We start from the raw sequence: 18,911 nt of genomic DNA on the forward strand, positions 1-18,911 counted from the left end.
TGCAAGGATATACCATCGTGTGTGGCATACGTTCTTCCAGTGGTGTCGGCCGAGAGGTTATGCTCCTCGGGTGTTCCGTCTGTCTAGAGTGTTAGCTTTCCTACAGGCGGGACTGGACCATGGGCTTTGCCTTGCGTCTCTGAAGGTGCAGGTGTCTGCCCTATCCGTCTGATTCCATCGTAGGATTGCTGCAATCCCTGATGTGCGCACCTTTATGCAGGGTGTTCTCAGAATTCAGCCACCCTTTGTTCCACCGGTGGCGCCTTGGGATTTAGCTGTGGTCCTGAGGGCTCTCCAGGGACCGCCGTTTGAACCACTGGGCTCAGCGGACCTCAAATAGCTGACAGCTAAAACAATTTTCGTTCTGGCCATTGCTTCGGCCAGACATGTTTCTGACTTAGGGGCTCTCTCATGTAGACCCCCTTTTCTGATTTTTCATAGGAACAGGGCGGTGCTGCGCACTCGTCCTGGTTTCCTTCCTAAAGTTGTTTCCAGTTTTCACATCAACAAGGAAATCGTTGTGCCGGCTTTTAACTCACCTGATCTTTCAGTGGGTGAGGCCACTGTGGACATTGTGCGGGCCTTAAAGATTTATGTTGACCGCACTTCTTCGTTTAGGAAGTCGGACGCCTTGTTTGTCCTCTATGGCTTCCGTAAAAAGGGTTGACCTGCTTCAAAGCAAACTTTGGCATGCTGGATTCGTATGGCCATTCCTGAAGCTTATCTTCATGAAGGCCTTCCGGTTCCTTCTTCTGTGAGGGCTCATTCCACTAGGTCTGTGGGTCCTTCGTGGGCTGCTCGACGTGATGCCTCTGCAGTCCAGATCTGCAAGGCTGCCACATGGTCCTCGGTCCATACCTTTGTGAGGTATTACGCGTTTGACACCTTTGCCTCTCAGGATGCTTCCTTCGGGTGGTGGATTCTCTTTTCAGCACAGGAGCGTCCCCACCCTTAAAGGATACTGCTTTGGGACATCCCCAAGGTATCCTGTGGATACCCTATGGACCCTGATGTAGAAAATATGAGATATGGTAAGAACTTACCCTTGTTATCTCTATTTCTACGAAGTCCATAGGGTTCCACAGGACTCCCGCCCTGTCACACCTGTGCTGCAGATGGGCTTTGCTCTGGTCACCGGTTTTTCCGTCTCCCTCTGGTGAGAATGTGATTCTTGTGTGTGTCCAGATCTTTTTTTCTCTCTTCCTTCTCCTCCTCCGGCCTATGGCTTGGTACGTAATTGAGATGCCTTGGCTCGGGGGCGGGGTATATAGGAGGGGGACCCTAGTGCATCCTGGGAGGCTGAAAACTTAACTCTATGGTGCCCGATGCTTGACGTCATCACCTATACCCCAAGGTATCCTGTGGAACCCTATGGACTTCGTAGAAATAGAGATAACAAAGGTAAGTTCTTACCATATCTCATATTATTGCTTAGGAATGAACTTTGGGGTCAATGCTATTGGTGCGAGAAAGTATAACTATATACCGCACTTACACTAACTTCAGACTCAATGATTTTTGTTCTCGGCGCCATAGGGCTTCGTACAGAAATCTGTGTGTGTCTGGGGTAAGATCATTTCCACATCATGGCAACATCAACTTGCCCCTCTCGTACCTAATAGGATTGACCCCCTTTGTTCCCAGTCAAACTAGCACATCAACAAGATGTGGAAATTGGTTGGTCATGAAACACTGAACTCAATATGGCCTTCAAGAGTTTCTAACTTGCATGTGTGTTCCATTGCCATATTCTGTAGCAAGCTAGTAACCTGCTCTATCTTCTCACACAGTAAACCTCTAATAGCTTGTGTGGAAAAACAGCTACTGGGAGAACATTTGGTAGCCATCTTGCAAAAAGGTAAACACTCTGTTACATCAATTTAAGTTGTTAGTAAGCAGTCCAGTATTAATCTATTTGTAATTCAGGAATGAAATGTAATTGTAAAGTATTTTGTGCCCTTCAGTTTTGTGACCTTAACTGTAAGAAACCAATAAGGAAATTATTATTTTCAGAAGAATATTTAGTTTGTTGAATCACTTGCATTAAGGCCCTATGTGGCGTGTCTTTTTCCATCAATATTCTTATTCTGTGTCAATATTTGCAAACAGGGCTGCTATCATAAGTTGTAGGGTCCAGTACAGATAAACCGGGCAGGGCCCTGGCGCCCAGAGTAAGTACTTGCTACGATGCCCTCCTCCACAGTACTAACATGCATCTCATGACTAGTGTTTCCGCCTGAAAGCTGCCAGGGCGCTGGGGTTGCCGTTCTGCGCATCCGAAGGGGGCGTCTCCTTGTGACATAACCCTAATTTGTCTCACTTGGGAGCGTACCCAGCACTCCCCCCCCCCCCCCTCACTGTGAATAGATGACGTGCGCATGCGCACAACGTCTATTCACTGGGCGGTAACCTGTTTCCGCAACTTTTCCCACACGCGAAGGCTCAGGGCAGGCTGTTTTAGTGGGACGCCGCTAAAAGGGCAGGCCGCATTTTGCTCTTTTAAAATCAGGCAGGGTGCGGCGCCCCCGCTAAAACAGCCTAGTGGGAATACGAATGATCCTCAGACTTTTCCACATTCCATCATAAGTTCCCACATGACACATACACAAACGTATGATCATTTTAATGCTGCCTTTCGGACTACTATATATTCCTCTCCACGCCAGGCGACGTAATTTGAAAGGCAGTGGGTGCAATTATCATTTAACAGCTAAAACGTGCCAGCCTCTCTGCATAATACACACACACACGTCACATTATTATGACCACCTCCTACATGTCGGCAGCGCATAGCCCATGAAGTACGTCATGTGCCATGCGCTGTCTTGATGGGTATATAAGGTGTGCGATAGGTCGTCTACACGCATATCACTCTTTGCTGTCATGGGTAAAAGGGATGATTATTGGCTTTCGGGCCAAGGGTAGCAGGATTTCTGAAACAGCGCAGTTTGTGAACTGTTCATGTGCTGCTGTGATGAAGGTGTATAGTGACTGAACAAATGGCATCATTACGAATAACCGACGTGGAAACTGCGGACCACCATGTGCCATTGATGCGAGAGGTGAACGTTGGCTATGAAGGTGCATAAGGGCCGACCAATGCGCTACAGTGGAGTAGCTCACCATCAAAATGAACCTGGGGACTGACCGTTCAGCGAACTCTGCTGCTTATGGGGCTCCGAAGCAAACGGATGATCACTGCACCTATGCTAACGAAGGTGCATTGGCGGAAAAGGCTTCAATTTTCACGTCTGTATTGGAATTGCACCTCCGCTTATTGGTGAAGGGTTGCCTTCTACAATGAGTCACGTTATCTGCTTCATCGAACAGATGGACATTGGCGTGTCAGGCGAGAAACATCGGAGAACAAACACCCTGCAACCATTGCTGGAAGAACACAAGCTGGTGGTGGCAGCGTTATGGTCTGGGAAATGTTTTCATGGCATTCTCTGGGCCCACTCATCCATGTAGAAGGCACCCTCAACCGATTTGGTTATTAAACCATCCTTGCAGAGCACATATGGGATCTTCCAGCAAGACAGTGTGACAGGTCACAAGGCTAGAAATGTCCGACAGTGGTAGAACGAGCAGGACATTGACTTCAAAGTGGCCCCGTAATTCCCCAGACTTGCACCCAATAGAGCATCTGTGGGCGTTGTGTTTGCTCTATGGATACTCCACCACGCACCCTCTAGCAGCTGTGGGATGCACTGCTACAGATACCTGTGCCAACCTACCAGCACCTTATTGAGTCACTCCCAGCCGGTCTAGCTGCTGTCCATGCTGCACACGGCGGTTACTCTGGCTATTAACTGGTGGTCATAATAATGTGACTCGACTGTGTATAAAATAGAAAAACAATTTACAAAATAAATGAAAAATATTTGTTAAATACAATGAAAGAATCTTTAAGGACAACACAGAAGTTCTATAATCAAGAAATAAAGTTTTTTTTTTAAATGGTGATTGCTGGTTATAGATAATGGTAAGTGAGAAAAGTCCAAATGGTTTATTAAAGAAAAAATTGTGTTAAACACTATCTTGCTCCTGTTCATCCACAATGCTTCTTATCGGCAGCGACAAGCGATAGAGAGCGGAATCAAACATGCGAATGAGGGCAGCGACAGAGTCAGCGAGACACTTTGGAGAGGAAGGTCTGAGGCCCACTTGTGGGAGGGATGAGGGTATGAGGCCCACTTGTGGGAGGGATGAGGCTCTGAGGCCCACTTGTGGGAGGGATGAGGGTCTGAGACCCACTTGTGGGAGGGATGAGGGTCTGAGGCCCACTTGTGGGAGGGATGAGGGTCTGAGGCCCACTTGTGGGAGGGATGAGGGTTTGAGGCCCACTTGTGGGAGGGATGAGGGTCTGAGGCCCACTTGTGGGAGGGATGAGGGTCTGAGGCACTCTGGTGGAGGGATGAGGGGCTGAGGCACACTTGTGGAGGGGTGAGGGGCTGAGGCACACTTGTGGAGGTAAAAAGAAGCTGAGGCACACTTGTTTAGGGATGAGGGGCTGAGGCACACTTGTGGAGGGATGAGGGGCTGAGGCACACTTGTGGAGGGATGAGGCACACCCGTGGAGGGATGCGGGGCAGAGGCACACCCGTGGAGGGATGAGGGGCAGAGGCACACCCGTGGAGGGATGAGGGGCAGAGACACACCCGTGAAGGGATGAGTGGCAGAGGCACACCCGGAGACTTCTTCCACTGTGTGCCTATATTATTGTGCAAGCAGTATGGCACGACAGGCAGCTAAAATGGAAGCAGGATGAGAAGGCGAATAAATGAGGAGAGCTGAAGACAAGGATTTGAATGAGCCTCCTCCCTCCTATGTCCTGGGGCATGCAACACCTGGGCCATGCCCCCATCTGAATTACAGCCTTCGGCTACCGCTAATCAGTGTCTATCAGTCAGGAGAGCCCGCATTGCGTCTTGATTTCGGCAGCAAACTTCTTAGTCACAGGCAGACATTTAATTTGCCTCATTCCATTAAATATATTACTTTTTCAATACAGAGTTAATTTTTATAAAAAAAAAAAGCAACACTGTGTACACTTTATCCATTGTAAAGGTTGTGTATGGTTATGTACACACAGGTCTGAAGAGTATGCTGACTGAAAACAGAGTTCCAGACCTGACGCTTATGTATCAACTCTACAGTCGGGTCAGAGGTGGTCAGGCAATCCTGCTGCAGCACTGGGGCGAGTATATTAAAGTATGCTATGATTTCTTCTTCACATCTGTACAGTTTCAATATAAAAGAGTGTATTTCTCTTAACATTTAGCAATTTCCTTGGAAATGCTACAGTTTCCAGCACCTTAATAAGGTAGTGCATGTTGTTTTTTGTGATATGATCTAAGGGCCGTATTCAATTAGCCACGATAAGCCGTTTTCTGCGAAAAAAGTTCTCGCCGGTGACGTTATTTTGCTAGGCGAAAACTTTTCGTTGGTATGAACCCGGCGAAGAAGATTCGCCTATGAATAGGGGTCGAAAAGAAGTGCAGAATTGCGGTTTTGGAGTGCACACTTTGGAAAACCCCCCAGCACCCTTGGGACAGTCCCCCAAAGGTAAACTGCCTATAAAAAAAAAAAGGAACACCCCAAAAAAGTACTTTTGTTTTGGGGACAAAAAAAAAAAAAAGTTTGGGGACAAAGCTAAAAGCTAGCAAAATACACACCAGGAGGATCGCCAAGTATGCCCCAGGTGTTTTTTTTTAATTGCAGGTACTTGTGACAGGTGGATTTTTTATGTTTTGTAAAACTTCATTTTAACAACTTAAAAATGTTAGCACCCATTTTCAGGTACCCCAATTTTGCTGGGACTACTTCTTTTTTTCACTGAAAAATAATGCAAAATGCTTTTCTTCAACACTTATGCAAAGGCGCTAAATAGTAGCTATTGAGATCATTTAAGTACCCCATATACCTTCAGCAGGGCTATTCGGGGGTATCTATAGTGATCCCCAATGTCAGTGCATCTTTTGGGGGGTGTCAGGCTGATTTCCCCAAAACTGACTGCACTTTTTGCGCCTGTTTGTGTTTGGCTGGGTCCCGTTTTCTCGTCCTTTGGAATTTAATTGGACGAAAAGCGGTCGCGTGCACGAAAATACTTTTCTCCAAACATATGCGATGTAGGCGGAAAGTCCGGGAGGCGAAACTTAGCTGACTTTTCCCGGCTAATTGAATATGCCCCATAGTATGTGTTAACTGCTGTTCATTGTTATTATTATTAACATTTACTTATGTAGCATCAGCATATTCCGTTGCACTTTACAATTGGGAATAAAACAGTAATGAGGCGAGATTGGGTAATAGACAGAACGAGAGGTAAGAGGGATCTGCTCACAAGCTTCCAATCTAAAACGAAAGATGTGTGTTCACCGATGTTTTAGTTCAATTTAGGGAACTATAGAAAGCTTCTGAATCTGTATGCGAAATGCTACGAAGCATCGACTGCGGCTTTTTTTTTTATTCTCACCAAGTTCATTTAGACTCCGTCGCACACAGATATACAAGTGTTGTGTATCAGATTAATCAGTGCAGTCTCATAAAGCGGTTTTGTTGCATCACGTTGTGACTAAGACGCAAACGAGTGAAAAAGAGGCTACACCAGTCGGCACAGGTCACTCGCGCCAGATGTCTTGCGCCACATGACCTATTAAGGCTAGGTGTATGAGGACGCAACTGTATCAATGTATACAGTGTCTTATGCATCACGTTTTTATAACTGCTTGCACTCCTGTATCTGTATTCCATAATACTTTTGCTTTACTGGTGTCTTTAACCCTTCCTAATGAGTTTATTTTCTTGTGACAACCCAATCGAATTGGCAGTGGAGTTTTCATGGACTCTATATTTCTCACTTTCTTTACAGAGCTTTGGGAGTTCCATAGTGGTGAATCCAGAAAAGGACAAAGACATGGTGCAGGAGTTGCTCGATTTTAAGGATAAAGTCGATCATATAATCTGTGTCTGCTTCCAAAAGAATGAAAAGTTTGTCAATACGATGAAGGAATCATTTGAAACATTTGTCAACAAGAGAACAAATAAGCCAGCAGAACTTATAGGTATTCAAGTTAATTTCTGGTATATGGTCCACTACACAACACAACTTACAAGGGATGTAATAGGCATAATACTGTGCAACCTATAAGGACATATGTTGCCCTGTGGTATAATGGCAGCTGTATGGCTGAATTTGAAGGTACACAAGGTCCTCTGTGGTATAAGGGTAGCTGTCTGTCTGAATTTAAGGTACACAAGGTCCTCTGTGGTATAATCAGTGATCGCAAATACGTGCTATAGCTAAAGGAGGTAGCGCAGCGGGTGGGGGCTTGGGGGGGGGGGGGGGGGAGGCTGCTGTGAATGTGGGAGTACCACAGCGCGCCTGGCCCCAGCAGTCCCCAGCTTTCTGCATTTAATCACCACCTCCCCTCCAACTCTAATACCCGATGGAACCCAGCACTTCCCCTGTCCCTGCTTACACTTCTTGTATCCAGCTCCCCTCCACCTCGTCCTATCAGTGGTTCCTCTCACCTCTAATACCCAGTGGCACTCAGCCCCTTCTTCTGCACCTGCCTACCCCTCCACCTCCTGTCAGGGGCTGGTCTCTCCCTCTAATACCCAGTGGCAAACAGACCCTTCTTCTGTCCGTGCCTACCCCTCCACCTCCTCCTGTCAGCGACTGCTCTCCCCCTCCAATACTTAGTGGCACCTAGCCCTTTCTCCTGCACCTGCCTACCCCTCCACCTCCTCCTGTCCGCGGCTACTCTCCACCTCTAATACCCAGTGGCACACAGCCCCTTCTCCTGCTGTCTGACCTCTATGTACAAAACTGATGCTCTTGGGGGTATCAGATGGGCATTCTAGGATATGTGAGTAAGTGCGGTGGCATGTGGGGAGGTCTGAGAGGCTCCAAAGCACAAATTATGATGGGACCCAGAAATGTTCAGGTAGGACCCCATTTTTTTTAAGGTGGCGGTTCCCTTGGACCCACATATTTTGTCGCTCAGTGCGATCACTGATCATGGTAGCTGTATATCTGAATTTGGAGGTACAGAAGTTCCTCTGTGGTATAAGGGTAGTTGTATGTCTGAATTTGAAGGTACACAAGTTCCTGTGTGGTATAAGGGTAGCTGTACATCTGAATTTAAAGGTACACAAGTTCCTCTCTGGTATAAGGGTAGCTGTATCTCTGGGTGTAGTAGGTTCAAATCCCGACCGCAGCAGTCCGGCAAGGGTGAAAATCCAGATTGTCTAGAAGGTAAGTATCGCTAACCTAATTCCCCCCCCCCCCCCCAACCCTCCCTTAGGGGTGCCTAAACCTAACCCCCCCTTCCCCGCCGCCTAAACCTAAGTCCCCTTGGGTGCCGAGCCCTAACCTCGCCCCGTGGGTGCCTAACCCTAACCCACCTTCCCCTAGCCTAACCCTAACCTCCCTGGGGGGGGGTGGCTAACCCTAAGTCCTCCCCAGGAGCCCTAAACCTAACCCCCCCTGGCGGTCGGGATTTAGACAGTCGACTTCCAAAGTACATCCCGTATGTCTGAATTTGAAGGTACACATGTTCCTCTGTGGTATAAGGGTAGCTGTATGTCTGAATTTGGAGGTACACATGTTCCTCTGTGGTATAAGGGTAGCTGTATGTCTGAATTTGGAGGTACACATGTTCCTCTGTGGTATAAGGGTAGCTGTATGTCTGAATTTATAGGTACACATGTTCCTCTGTGGTATAAGGGTAGCTGTATGTCTGAATTTGGAGGGACAGCAGTTCCTCTGTGGTATATTGGTAGCTGTACATCTGAATTTAGAGGGACAGAAGTTCCTCTGGTATAAGGGTAGCTGTACGTCTGAATTTGGAGGGACAGAAGTTCCTGTGTGGTATAAGGGTAGCTGTATGCCTGAATTTCAAGGTAGACAAGTTCCTCTGGTATAATGATAGCTGTACGTCTGAATTTGAAGGTAGACAAGTTCCTCTGGTATAATGATAGCTGTACGTCTGAATTTCAAGGTAGACAAGTTCCTCTGGTATAATGATAGCTGTACGTCTGAATTTGAAGGTTCCTTTGTATAGAATCTGGATTTAATGTTATGCAAGTAACTCTGTGGTATAATGGTAGCTGTGTGTCTGGATTTGAAGATACTATATGTATTTCTCTGCTGTATTGGACACCATGCTGCTGTTGTAGGCACAGAGCAAGTTGCTCTGTGTGTGGTGTAATGACCTCTACGAGCACAACAGTTGCACCAGATTTTCTCAGGTATATTGGGTACTTTACCATAGAATTTATGCTGTGAATATTTTGTTGTCAACCAAATTTTTATTTCCAGGTTTCTCCATGTTTATTTTATTTTCGACTAGGGAAAGGGGAAGAAAAGCCTAACAAGCTTTATACATTGTACTTGTTCATAAACCCAGAAAACCTATATTGTACACTGATGTATGAAACTTAGAATTGTTGGATTGGGATTTTGTTGCCTGCATCTCTGGCATCAAATTGGTATAATCGCCTGATCCTGTGCTGGATAGAGACACGGAGGACAGTTAAGGCCTGGGTGCTTAACTAATATATTTTTACAATGCAATAGAGTTTAATGACCACTTGAGGGTACTAGTTTCCATCAAATTCAACCAATAATTCAGCAGAATGAAGACTCTCACTTGAATTTATTGCAAAACTACATTTAATTTGCTAAACTTCATATATAACAATAAAAAATAAATATATAACACAATTAATTTTCTCTACAGCCAAATATGTTGATTCTAAGTTACGCTCTGGAAACAAAGAAGCCACTGATGAAGAGCTGGAGAGATTCCTCGATAAAATTATGATAATTTTTAGATTCATCCATGGTATGTGGATTATTTAATAGAACAATAGCACATGTTCTACAAAGCAGTCTTTATTTGATGCAATCACACTTTATGCATGATATTACTGTATTATTTATTTTGCTAACTTTTTTTGTATAGCATATCAATAGTTCTAAGGGGTTAGTTTCCAGAAATGTATTTGCATTCTTCTCCATTTATTATGCTGAGTAGTAATTCTAGCCCTTCCACTGCTATTTATTAAAGGACAACTCCTCACAACAACAAAAAAAAAGTTTTGCGGTAGTTCAGTAAGACCTAACGCACAATTCATTCCTCTTTCGTCCCATCTCGGGGACACTGGTAGAAGATGAGTAAAGTGAGAAAGCTGAGGAGTAGGCACTAAATTGGTTGAAACCTCTCCTTCTTAAACCCTCACCTCTACACCTGTAACTCAGTTTTTTATTTAGTGCCTGCAGGAGAGACAACAAGATGTTTGGAGGCTTTTATTTTTTTTTTTAGCCTTTCACAGAGTACCCGAGTGTAGTGCCTGGACGTGTTAGATGGGCACAAACACCGACTGGAACCTGCCCCTGTGGGGTTTGTCAGTCTATATGCGGCGTAGGGAGGATCCTGAGGTCAGTTGATCTCCTACAGGTGTAGTCACTTCATCGGTGTCATCTGATAATGGACAGCACCAGCTCGCCAAAGCCGTCGCATCCCGCTGCAGCTTACCACTAGTCGTTTTGAGAGGCTGAAAGAAAGCACATTAGGGAGACCAGTGCAGTAATGGAGACCTCCAGTCCCCCTTCCGGTAAGAAGTGCAGTTACTCATTAATTTCTTTTAGTCCCTGGGCATGTCTAGATAGCAGCATATGGGAGCGGTCATTTTGGTTAGAGCAGCAGGGACTTGCTTAGAAAAGGCTCCTCCTCTTGCTTGCTTGCTGCTGATGTATGGAATGGCCTAGCTTGAGGTTGCCTCTGCGAGTGTCTGTGTTTGCTTTTGACTAAGAGACTGCTGGAGGCTCTGCAATTGTTATCATTGTTCCCAGGAGGTTGTTTTTTGTACTGCTAATTGTATCATTTACAGAGTAGGCATGCGGTCAAAATCCGGCCATGGGTATGCTGGCGCTTAGAATACCAGCGCCGGAATCCCAACACCTGTCAAAATCCCGGCGCCGGCATCCTGACCACCAGCATCTCGAAGGTAAGTAGCAGGGGGAGGGTTAGGCACTAGGGTGAGGGTTCGTGTTAGGCGCTAGGGGGGAGGGTTAGGTTTAGAGTGCAGGGAGGGGGACGTTAGGTTTTAGTTACTAGGGCGGAGGTTAGGTTTGGGCACCGGGGAGGGAAGTTTGTACCCAACCCACAGGCAGATGGGGGCATCTTTTTCTGCATTCCTTATTGGGGGTAGTTTTGACTTAAGCTGGGCATACACTATATAATTATCTGGCAGCGGATTGGCCAGATAATTGTACAGTGTATGCGGTCGATTATCTGAAAATATGGATCGGTCGGGCGTGCCGGATCATCCAGCATGCCTGTTCAATGCAATATTGAGGCCTTGGACATTTCATTTTAGGATAAGGAGACTCTAGTTCAGGGCTGGATTGACCATTCTGAATGGGAGGAGGCCTGTCCTGATACTGTGGGAGTCCATGATCTGATTATTGCTACTTATCAGACTTTTTTTAGAATTTGGGAGAGGCCCCTACAATTGTGGTTTTGTTTCCTGAATTTTCACATTTTGAGTATGTCCTGGGGGAGGCTCGGTTAAAATGTAAAAAAAAAAAAAAAAAAGGTTTAAGGTTCTGCCATCTTATAAATGTATGTATATTTTTTTGGAGTTAGATACAGATGTCTTTGCTCATCTAGCCTCAATACGCCAGTGCTATATGTATGGTGTGAGTGAGCCATCAGGTCCCGTGCAACTCTGCTAGTGCCTGGCGTCTTTTTATGCCAAAAATGCATTTAAGTCGCAATGGGATGTGACTACGGCGCATAAGGAGACTGAGCTGATTAATTTGATATGTGACACTTGTATATCTGTGTGCAACTGAGACTGTAAACAAAACTTGGCATGGAAAAAATCTGTGACCACTGCATCGTAGCACTTTGCATGTGTAAAACTAGCTCACACACAGTTGCACAAAAATACACAAAAAAGACGCCCGTCGCTAACTGAGTCTTACGGGACCAGGCGCCCCAAGAGGACACATCTGTACAGCCTTGTGGTAGGTGCTACTGAATGATGGATCCCCTTTTGATAGACTGGCCAAAGCGACAGTCATTCCTACATCCATTTCAGCAGCAATGAAGGATTCAGTGGACCATAAGACACAGGCCATTTGGAAGTCCTTATTTACACTTGCAGGGATAGCTCTAGGCCAGACCTGGCTCTGGCTTGGGTGAACAAAGCCATGGAGACATTCATTGACAAATTTGCAGGGGGCATACAGTGTAGATTCATCACACCTCCTTTCCATACTGGATATTGCAAAACATGTGTATATTCCATGTACACATCTATTCCATGTGTATAGGCCATGTGTCTTTGGATATAGCTTCTTTCTGGTAAATCAGCTTTAGCAGACTCTGCCAGGCGATCCTTGTGCTTGAGGTCGTAGCAGGCGGATCTGGAATCGAATGAAAACCCTGGAAGCGATTCTGTTTGAGGGTAAGGGGTTGATCGGTCCAGAATTGGACTGCATCATTTCACAGAAGACAGGAGGTAAGTCTTTATCTGCCTGTGTTGTCTTCTAAGGCTAAAACCCCTAGGTCTAGCCAAATTTGTTTCCCTAGAAAAACTCCGGCTCTGTACCCCAGTGGACAGTCTGGGTTATAGAAAGGGTAACTTTAGATGTGCATGGCTGTAGTGGCTAAACATTCAGGAACCAAGCCAGGAGATAAGTCCTTAGCTTTTCAGGTTTCTTCTGGAGCGCCAGTGGTAGTAGCCAATCTCCTTCAGTTCCGGGACACCTGGTACAGATTAACCTTGGATCTTTGGGTCAGAGGTTTGGTACCCCAAGGGTACATTTTAGAGCTTGTCCTTGACCACACAGATATTTTACTACTCCTTTGCCAAGAGATCCGTTCAGAAGAATGGCAATGCAGCAGGAATTGCTTTGACTGCTGGCATCTGGGATTATAATTTCTATGCCAAATGGTGAGAATCTTTTTCTGGTTCAAAAAAATGGATAGCTCGTTTTGGACAGTGCTCAATCTCAAAGAATTGAACCATTTACGTGTAAACACATTCAGCATGGACTCCCTGGTCATCTTATCAATGGTGTGTATAGAATTCTTAATGTCATTTGACATAAAAGATACTAGTTTATTAGAAATTGTATCCTTCCTCAGCAGTTATTAGCGTTGGTACCGAAGGTGCAGACCTTTATGCAAGGGGCGGTTAGGATACAACCCCCTTATGTCCCTGCGGTTCCACCATGGGTCCTGAATTCAGTCTTAGAATATTTACAGCAAGCTCTATTCTAACCCTTTCGGTAGATTTAAGGTTGCTTACCTGGAAAGTTTTTTTTTTGGGGGGGGGGGGGGATTTGGTGTTAGCTATAGCCTCTGCAAGGAGAGTGTCCAAGCTGGCAGCTCTCTTGTATTTCTACATTTTTTTACCTGGATAGGGTGGTTGGTTTTGCACACAAGCCCATCTTTTCAACTGAAGATGTTTCCGGGCTCCATATCAAATTGTTTTGCTGGCATTTCAGCAGTAATTCTTTAGAGGGAGATTCTTCTCTCCATCTTCTGGATGTGGTCAGGACATTGCGCATCTATGTGGAGCGGACCTCTTCTTTTTGCAAGATCCATCTTTTAGTTTAGTTTGAAGCACACAAGTCGGCTGGCCGGGTTCCAATCAGTCCATTGTCTGATGAATTAGATCTACTATCAGACAGGCTTATTTGCCTGTGGTGCAGCCAGTCCCGGATCCCCATTAGGCCACATTCTACTTGGGGCTGTGAGCATCTCTTGGGCGGTGCAACAGGGTGCCCCGGTTGAGCAGTTGTACAGGATGGATATCTGTAACTTTGTTCACACCATTATAAATTGTTACCATTTGCTAGTTGTAGGCGCAAAATTTTGCGCACAGCATTGCCGGAGTGTACTCCCTCTCAGCCATGCTTTGGGGAGTCCCATCGTCTACCAGAGTCCCACAGATGGAAACGGAAGAGTCATTGCTTCCTCTGAGTCTATCTGTGGGACACTGGGTTCCCTCCGTTTGTTAATTTTGTTGTGCTTTACACACAATTGTTTTCTACATCAGGCTTTGTAAAAACTGAGTTGCAGGTGGAGAGGGGAGAGTTTAAGTGACAGGGGAGTTTCAGCCTCAATAGTTACCGATATAGGCCCTCATTCAGAGCCGGACGCTCTGAGCAGAGCGCACGCTCTGAATGAGGGCCGCCCTCCATAAAAATGGAGCGTCCTCCTGGACGCTCGTATAGATGTGGGTCACCACCCACAGCCTATACGAGCGTGCAGTTTGATGGCCGCGATGTTCGTGACCATCGCGACCATCGAAACTGCGAGCAAAAGCCTACGGTTGAGGTTTTCAACCGCAAGGCCCGGAGTGATTTTGGCTCTATCAGAGCCAAAATCACTCCCACTGACATCACTAGTGATGTTAGTGGGCCGGCTTCTGACGGTAGGCGTTCCCTTGGGAACGCCCCCGTCAGGGAGGCACGCCCACCAAAGGGGGCGTGCTGTCAATCAACATCGACAGCTCGCCCCCTTTGATCAGACACAACGTGCGAAGGAAAGTCCTTCGCTCGTCGCATCTGGCTCATGCGCATGAAGGAGCTCCCTCCGTCGTGCGCATGCGCAGTGCACAACATCGACCCACTTGCGAGCGGGTCTGAATCAGGCCCATAGTGCCTACTCCTCAGCTTTCCCACTCAACCATCAGCTACCAGTGTGGACTGAGGAATTGCTTTTTTTAATGAGTACAAGAATCTTGTTTTTCCACATCAACTTGAGTCCTGGCCTAAGACACAAACATGCACACTCTTATCAAAAAGTCCACATTATTATCAGCCTGTTTGTTTTTTTTATTTTATTTTATCGAATTCAGGCCAAAACAGAGGGTTCAATTTTGGTTGAAACTTCCTTTTAAATATTACTTAACTAATTTTTACTGGAATGTACTACTCTGTATACCTAATGTAATTTAAATGACTTTGACTGTGCAGTTATTGTTGGTGTGTGACAGGGGGGTACCTTATCTCCTGGGATTTTCACACAAAATAGTCTGTAGAGTTTACAGACGATGGTGCACAAAACAAAAACATCCAGAGAACGGCAGTGATGCTTTGTTAGTTAGGCTGGAGGAGAATGGACAGACTGGTTCATGCTGAAAGGAAGGCCACAGTAACTAATATAACTATACAGATGTGTCCTTGCTCATTTAGCCTCAATGTGCCATGCAGTGCGATATAGGTCCCGTGCAACTGCTAGCGTCTGGCCTTTTTTTTTTTTTTTTCAGAGAATGCGTCAAAGTCACAATACGATGTGAGTAGGATGCACCTGGCTGATTAATTTGATATGCAACACTTTTATATCTGTGTGCAACTGTGCCTGTAAATGGAGCTTGGAGTGTAAGAAAGCTGCGTCCGCTGCATCGGAGCACTGCACATGAGAGACTCAGTCGCACACAGATATACAAGTTTATCAAATTATTCCTCTGTCTCCTGATGCATCCTATTGGCAAAAGATGCCTGGCGCTAGCAGAGTCTCGCAGGACCAGGCGTGCTGAGAGGGGCTGTTTGGCGCAACTACAGTAAAGACGAGTGTGGACAAATCTGTATGTACCAACACTGGTATGCAGAAGAGCACCTCTGAATGCACAACACAGCAAACCTTAAAGTGGAGACCACACAGTTTTCCACTCCTGCGATCTCTGAGACTACAATGAATACAGGCTTATCAAAATTAGATGGTTGGACAATGTTTCCTGGTCTGACAAATCTCAATTTATGCTGCAACATGCAGCTTGTAGGGTCATAATTCCATCAGCCATTCTGTCTTGTCTCAATGGTTCATGCTGGTGGTGGCAGTGTAATAGTATAAGGAATGTTTTTTCTTTCTACTTCAGGGTCCATAGGGGGTCCACAGGGTTGACCTTGGGGATATAGCTGGATCAGGATCCATGGGCACCACACAGTTAAGCTTTTAGCTCCCAGGATGCCCTTGGGTCCTCCTCTATACCCCGCCCCCGAGCCACAGGCACCTCAGTGTAAGTTGATCTGATCCCCGACTGGCGCCGCAACGCTAGTACTGATCTGGGGATCGCGGCGGGAGGCCTGAGTCCGTACTAGCCGGACTCTGTCTACCTCCCAGGACTGCTGCCAGAGTCACCGGGGATTCAGGTAAGCCGCGCGTCGCTGGCTAGCGGCGGCGCGCGGAAGGCCTTAAAATGCAGTCCTTTAGCCTCTGGTCCTGGGGACAGACCGGAGGCTGCTGGCAGTGGCGGCGGGCCCCCCCGTAACCCGTGGGACCACTAGACCACCAGGGATATCCGGCAAGCAGGAAGCCAGCATCCCTGGGGTTAATGGCCAGGGGAGGAAGCCTTCCCTGTTCAGCGGCTCCTCCCCTCAGCTCAGCGTGCTTTTCAGCCTGCATGTCTAGCGTCCCTGAGCTGCAGTTCACTCGGCCACTCCTCCTCTGAGGTCTCTGGCGGCCATTTTTTTCTACATGTGGCAGCGCAGATCCCTCAGGGAGCACGCGGACCGGTCCCCCTGTGTACCTCTCCCCTGTTAGGACAGCGTACACAGCGCTATAGCCCTCCCAGACACTGAATCTGGGCGATTGAGTGTAGTGTAAAGTGATTGCCTATCTATTTTCAGGCCACTCCTGCTACACAACAGTCTGTGGTGCCTTTCCAGGCCAATGTGGCAGCTCCTCCACCATGGGTGGACGTGCTCTCCAGTTCAGTCCAGAGTCTGGCAGCTGCATCTTCGACTTTTCAGTCGATGTTGCAGAATGACAGGTCTGCAGGGGTGTCTAAGCGTGCACATAAGTTGCATGGGGCGCAGATTTCGGACACTGAGAGGTCCTCAGATGATGGTGAGGTCCAGGACGACTCCGATTCGTACACCTTGGCTCAGGAGGTGGAATCTCGGTCGTCTATTAATGTACGAGCTCTGGTTAGGGCGGTGCGTGCCATTCTCCTAATAGAGGATGAGGCACCTGCTCCTAAGTCAAAATTCCCTAGTTTTAAAAAGACTAAGGTGACTTCGGCGGTGTTCCCCCTGTCTGATCAATTAACGGATCATATGGCGGTGGCTTGGCAGACACCCAGAAAGAGATTTGTGCCTCAAAAGAGGTTGGCTTCCAATTATCCATTCCCGGAGGCGCATTGTAGGAAGTGGGAAGCTCCACCGGCGGTGGATTCCCACGTCACACGCCTTATTAGGAGTGCTACGCTGCCAATACCGTCAGTTTCCTCGTTAAAGGATCCCACGGACAGAAAGGTTGAGGCTTGCCTTAAGTCTATTTATTCCCTCTCGGGAGCAATTGCTCGCCCGTCCATGGCCATTTCCTGGGTGGCTAAGGCCATTGAGGGTTGGGCCAATGCCTTAGAGGACACTTTTCCTGAGGATACTCAGGAAGTCCAGAGGGCATTACTAGGACAGCTGAGAGATGCGGCTTCTTATATTGGAGAAGCTTCCTTGGATGCTAGTCTGCTAACCTCTAGGGTGTCGGCTGCGGCTGTGTATGCCCGCCGCTCCTTATGGCTGAGGTCCTGGAGAGCGGACGCTGATTCAAAGAAGGGCCTGGAGGCCTTACCTTTTAATGGGGAATTACTTTTTGGTCCAGACTTGGATAGGATCGTGGATAGTCTGGCTAAGTCCAAGTCGGCCTGCCTTCCTTCAGCTGCAGCATCTGCCAAGGTCCGGAGTTCGGCTTTTTGGCCCTTTCGGGTTCAGGGTAAGGCAAGAGGTCAGTCTTTCCCGAGGCAAGCAGCAGTTAAGTCTGCCTCCAAGTCCAAGAAACAAGCTTGGAGTGCCAGGCGTCCCTCTTCCAAACAGGAAGATAAGCCTTCCGCCTGATGGGACGGGCCTCCCTCTGGGGGATCCCAGAGTGGGATGCCGACTTCTTCAATTCAGTCTTTTTGGCGCAGACCGCCTCACCAGTTTTTCTGCACGAGTCCTTCTCAGGACATAGCCAAGGCTATGCTGATAAGGGAAGCTATAGACTCCTTGCTGACTGCAGGGGTCATTGTACCTGTTCCACAATCTCAGCGTGGGATGGGGTACTATTCTACGCTGTTTCTGGTACAGAAACCCAATGGCTCCCATCGACCCATTCTAAATTTAAAGTCTCTGAACAGGTTTCTCAGGATTCCCAAGTTCAGAATGGAAACCTTGCGTTCCATAATTCTGGCTATGGAACCAGGGGATTACATGGTCTCCCTGGATATCCAGGATGCTTACCTCCATGTGCCGATAGCAACGTCACATCAGAGGTGTCTGCGGTTCGCTCTGTTGCACCATCACTACCAGTTCCGGGCTCTCCACAGCGCCGAGGGTGTTCACCAGGGTGATGGCAGTTATGGCTGCCCACCTTCGGAACCAGGGGGTACGGTTGTTACCGTATCTGGACGACCTCCTATTGCTGGCAAGCTCTCCGGAGGTTCTGCTGCAACATCTCCAACTGACGGTGGCTTGTCTGCAGACGCACGGGTGGTTAATAAATTGGAGGAAGTCATCCCTGATCCCATCTCAGCTGATGGTCCATCTGGGGGCCCTCCTAGACTCTCGTCAGCAGCGGATCTTTCTAACTCCAGAAAAGGTATCTTCCGTACAGTTGCGGATACGCAGTTGCCTGGATTGTGCCAGTCTTTCGGTACACTCGGCAATGAGAGTGCTGGGGTCCATGGTGTCGGCATTCGACATGGTGGAATTTGCCCAGTTTCACTCCAGGCCTCTGCAGAGGCTGATTCTAGCAAACTGGAACGGGTTGCCTCACCGGATCCGGTCCCAGACGCTGGTGCTATCTCCGGATGTACGACAGTCCCTGAATTGGTGGCTTCAAACAGCTCACCTCCTCGAGGGTCGCCCCTTTTGGATCCCGGACTGGGTTCTGCTCACGACA

At 47.4% G+C, this 18,911-nt stretch overlaps 1 protein-coding gene across 2 annotated transcripts in view; it reads left to right on the forward strand.

Moving 5' to 3' along the window:
• The window catches only part of CUL4A (cullin 4A), a 115,232-nt gene that overhangs the window by 56,443 nt on the left and 39,878 nt on the right, over nt 1-18,911 (forward strand). For both annotated transcript variants that reach the window (XM_088458566.1, XM_088458558.1), the window contains exons 10-13: nt 1,791-1,858; nt 5,096-5,214; nt 6,875-7,067; nt 9,750-9,854. In XM_088458566.1, the coding sequence (XP_088314692.1) occupies nt 1,791-1,858; nt 5,096-5,214; nt 6,875-7,067; nt 9,750-9,854 (485 nt within the window). The remainder of the gene's footprint in view (nt 1-1,790; nt 1,859-5,095; nt 5,215-6,874; nt 7,068-9,749; nt 9,855-18,911) is intronic.

Source organism: Taudactylus pleione, unplaced genomic scaffold (genome assembly GCF_031769625.1).
Source record: "Taudactylus pleione unplaced genomic scaffold, aTauple2 ptg000041l, whole genome shotgun sequence".
Lineage (NCBI taxonomy): Eukaryota > Metazoa > Chordata > Amphibia > Anura > Myobatrachidae > Taudactylus > Taudactylus pleione.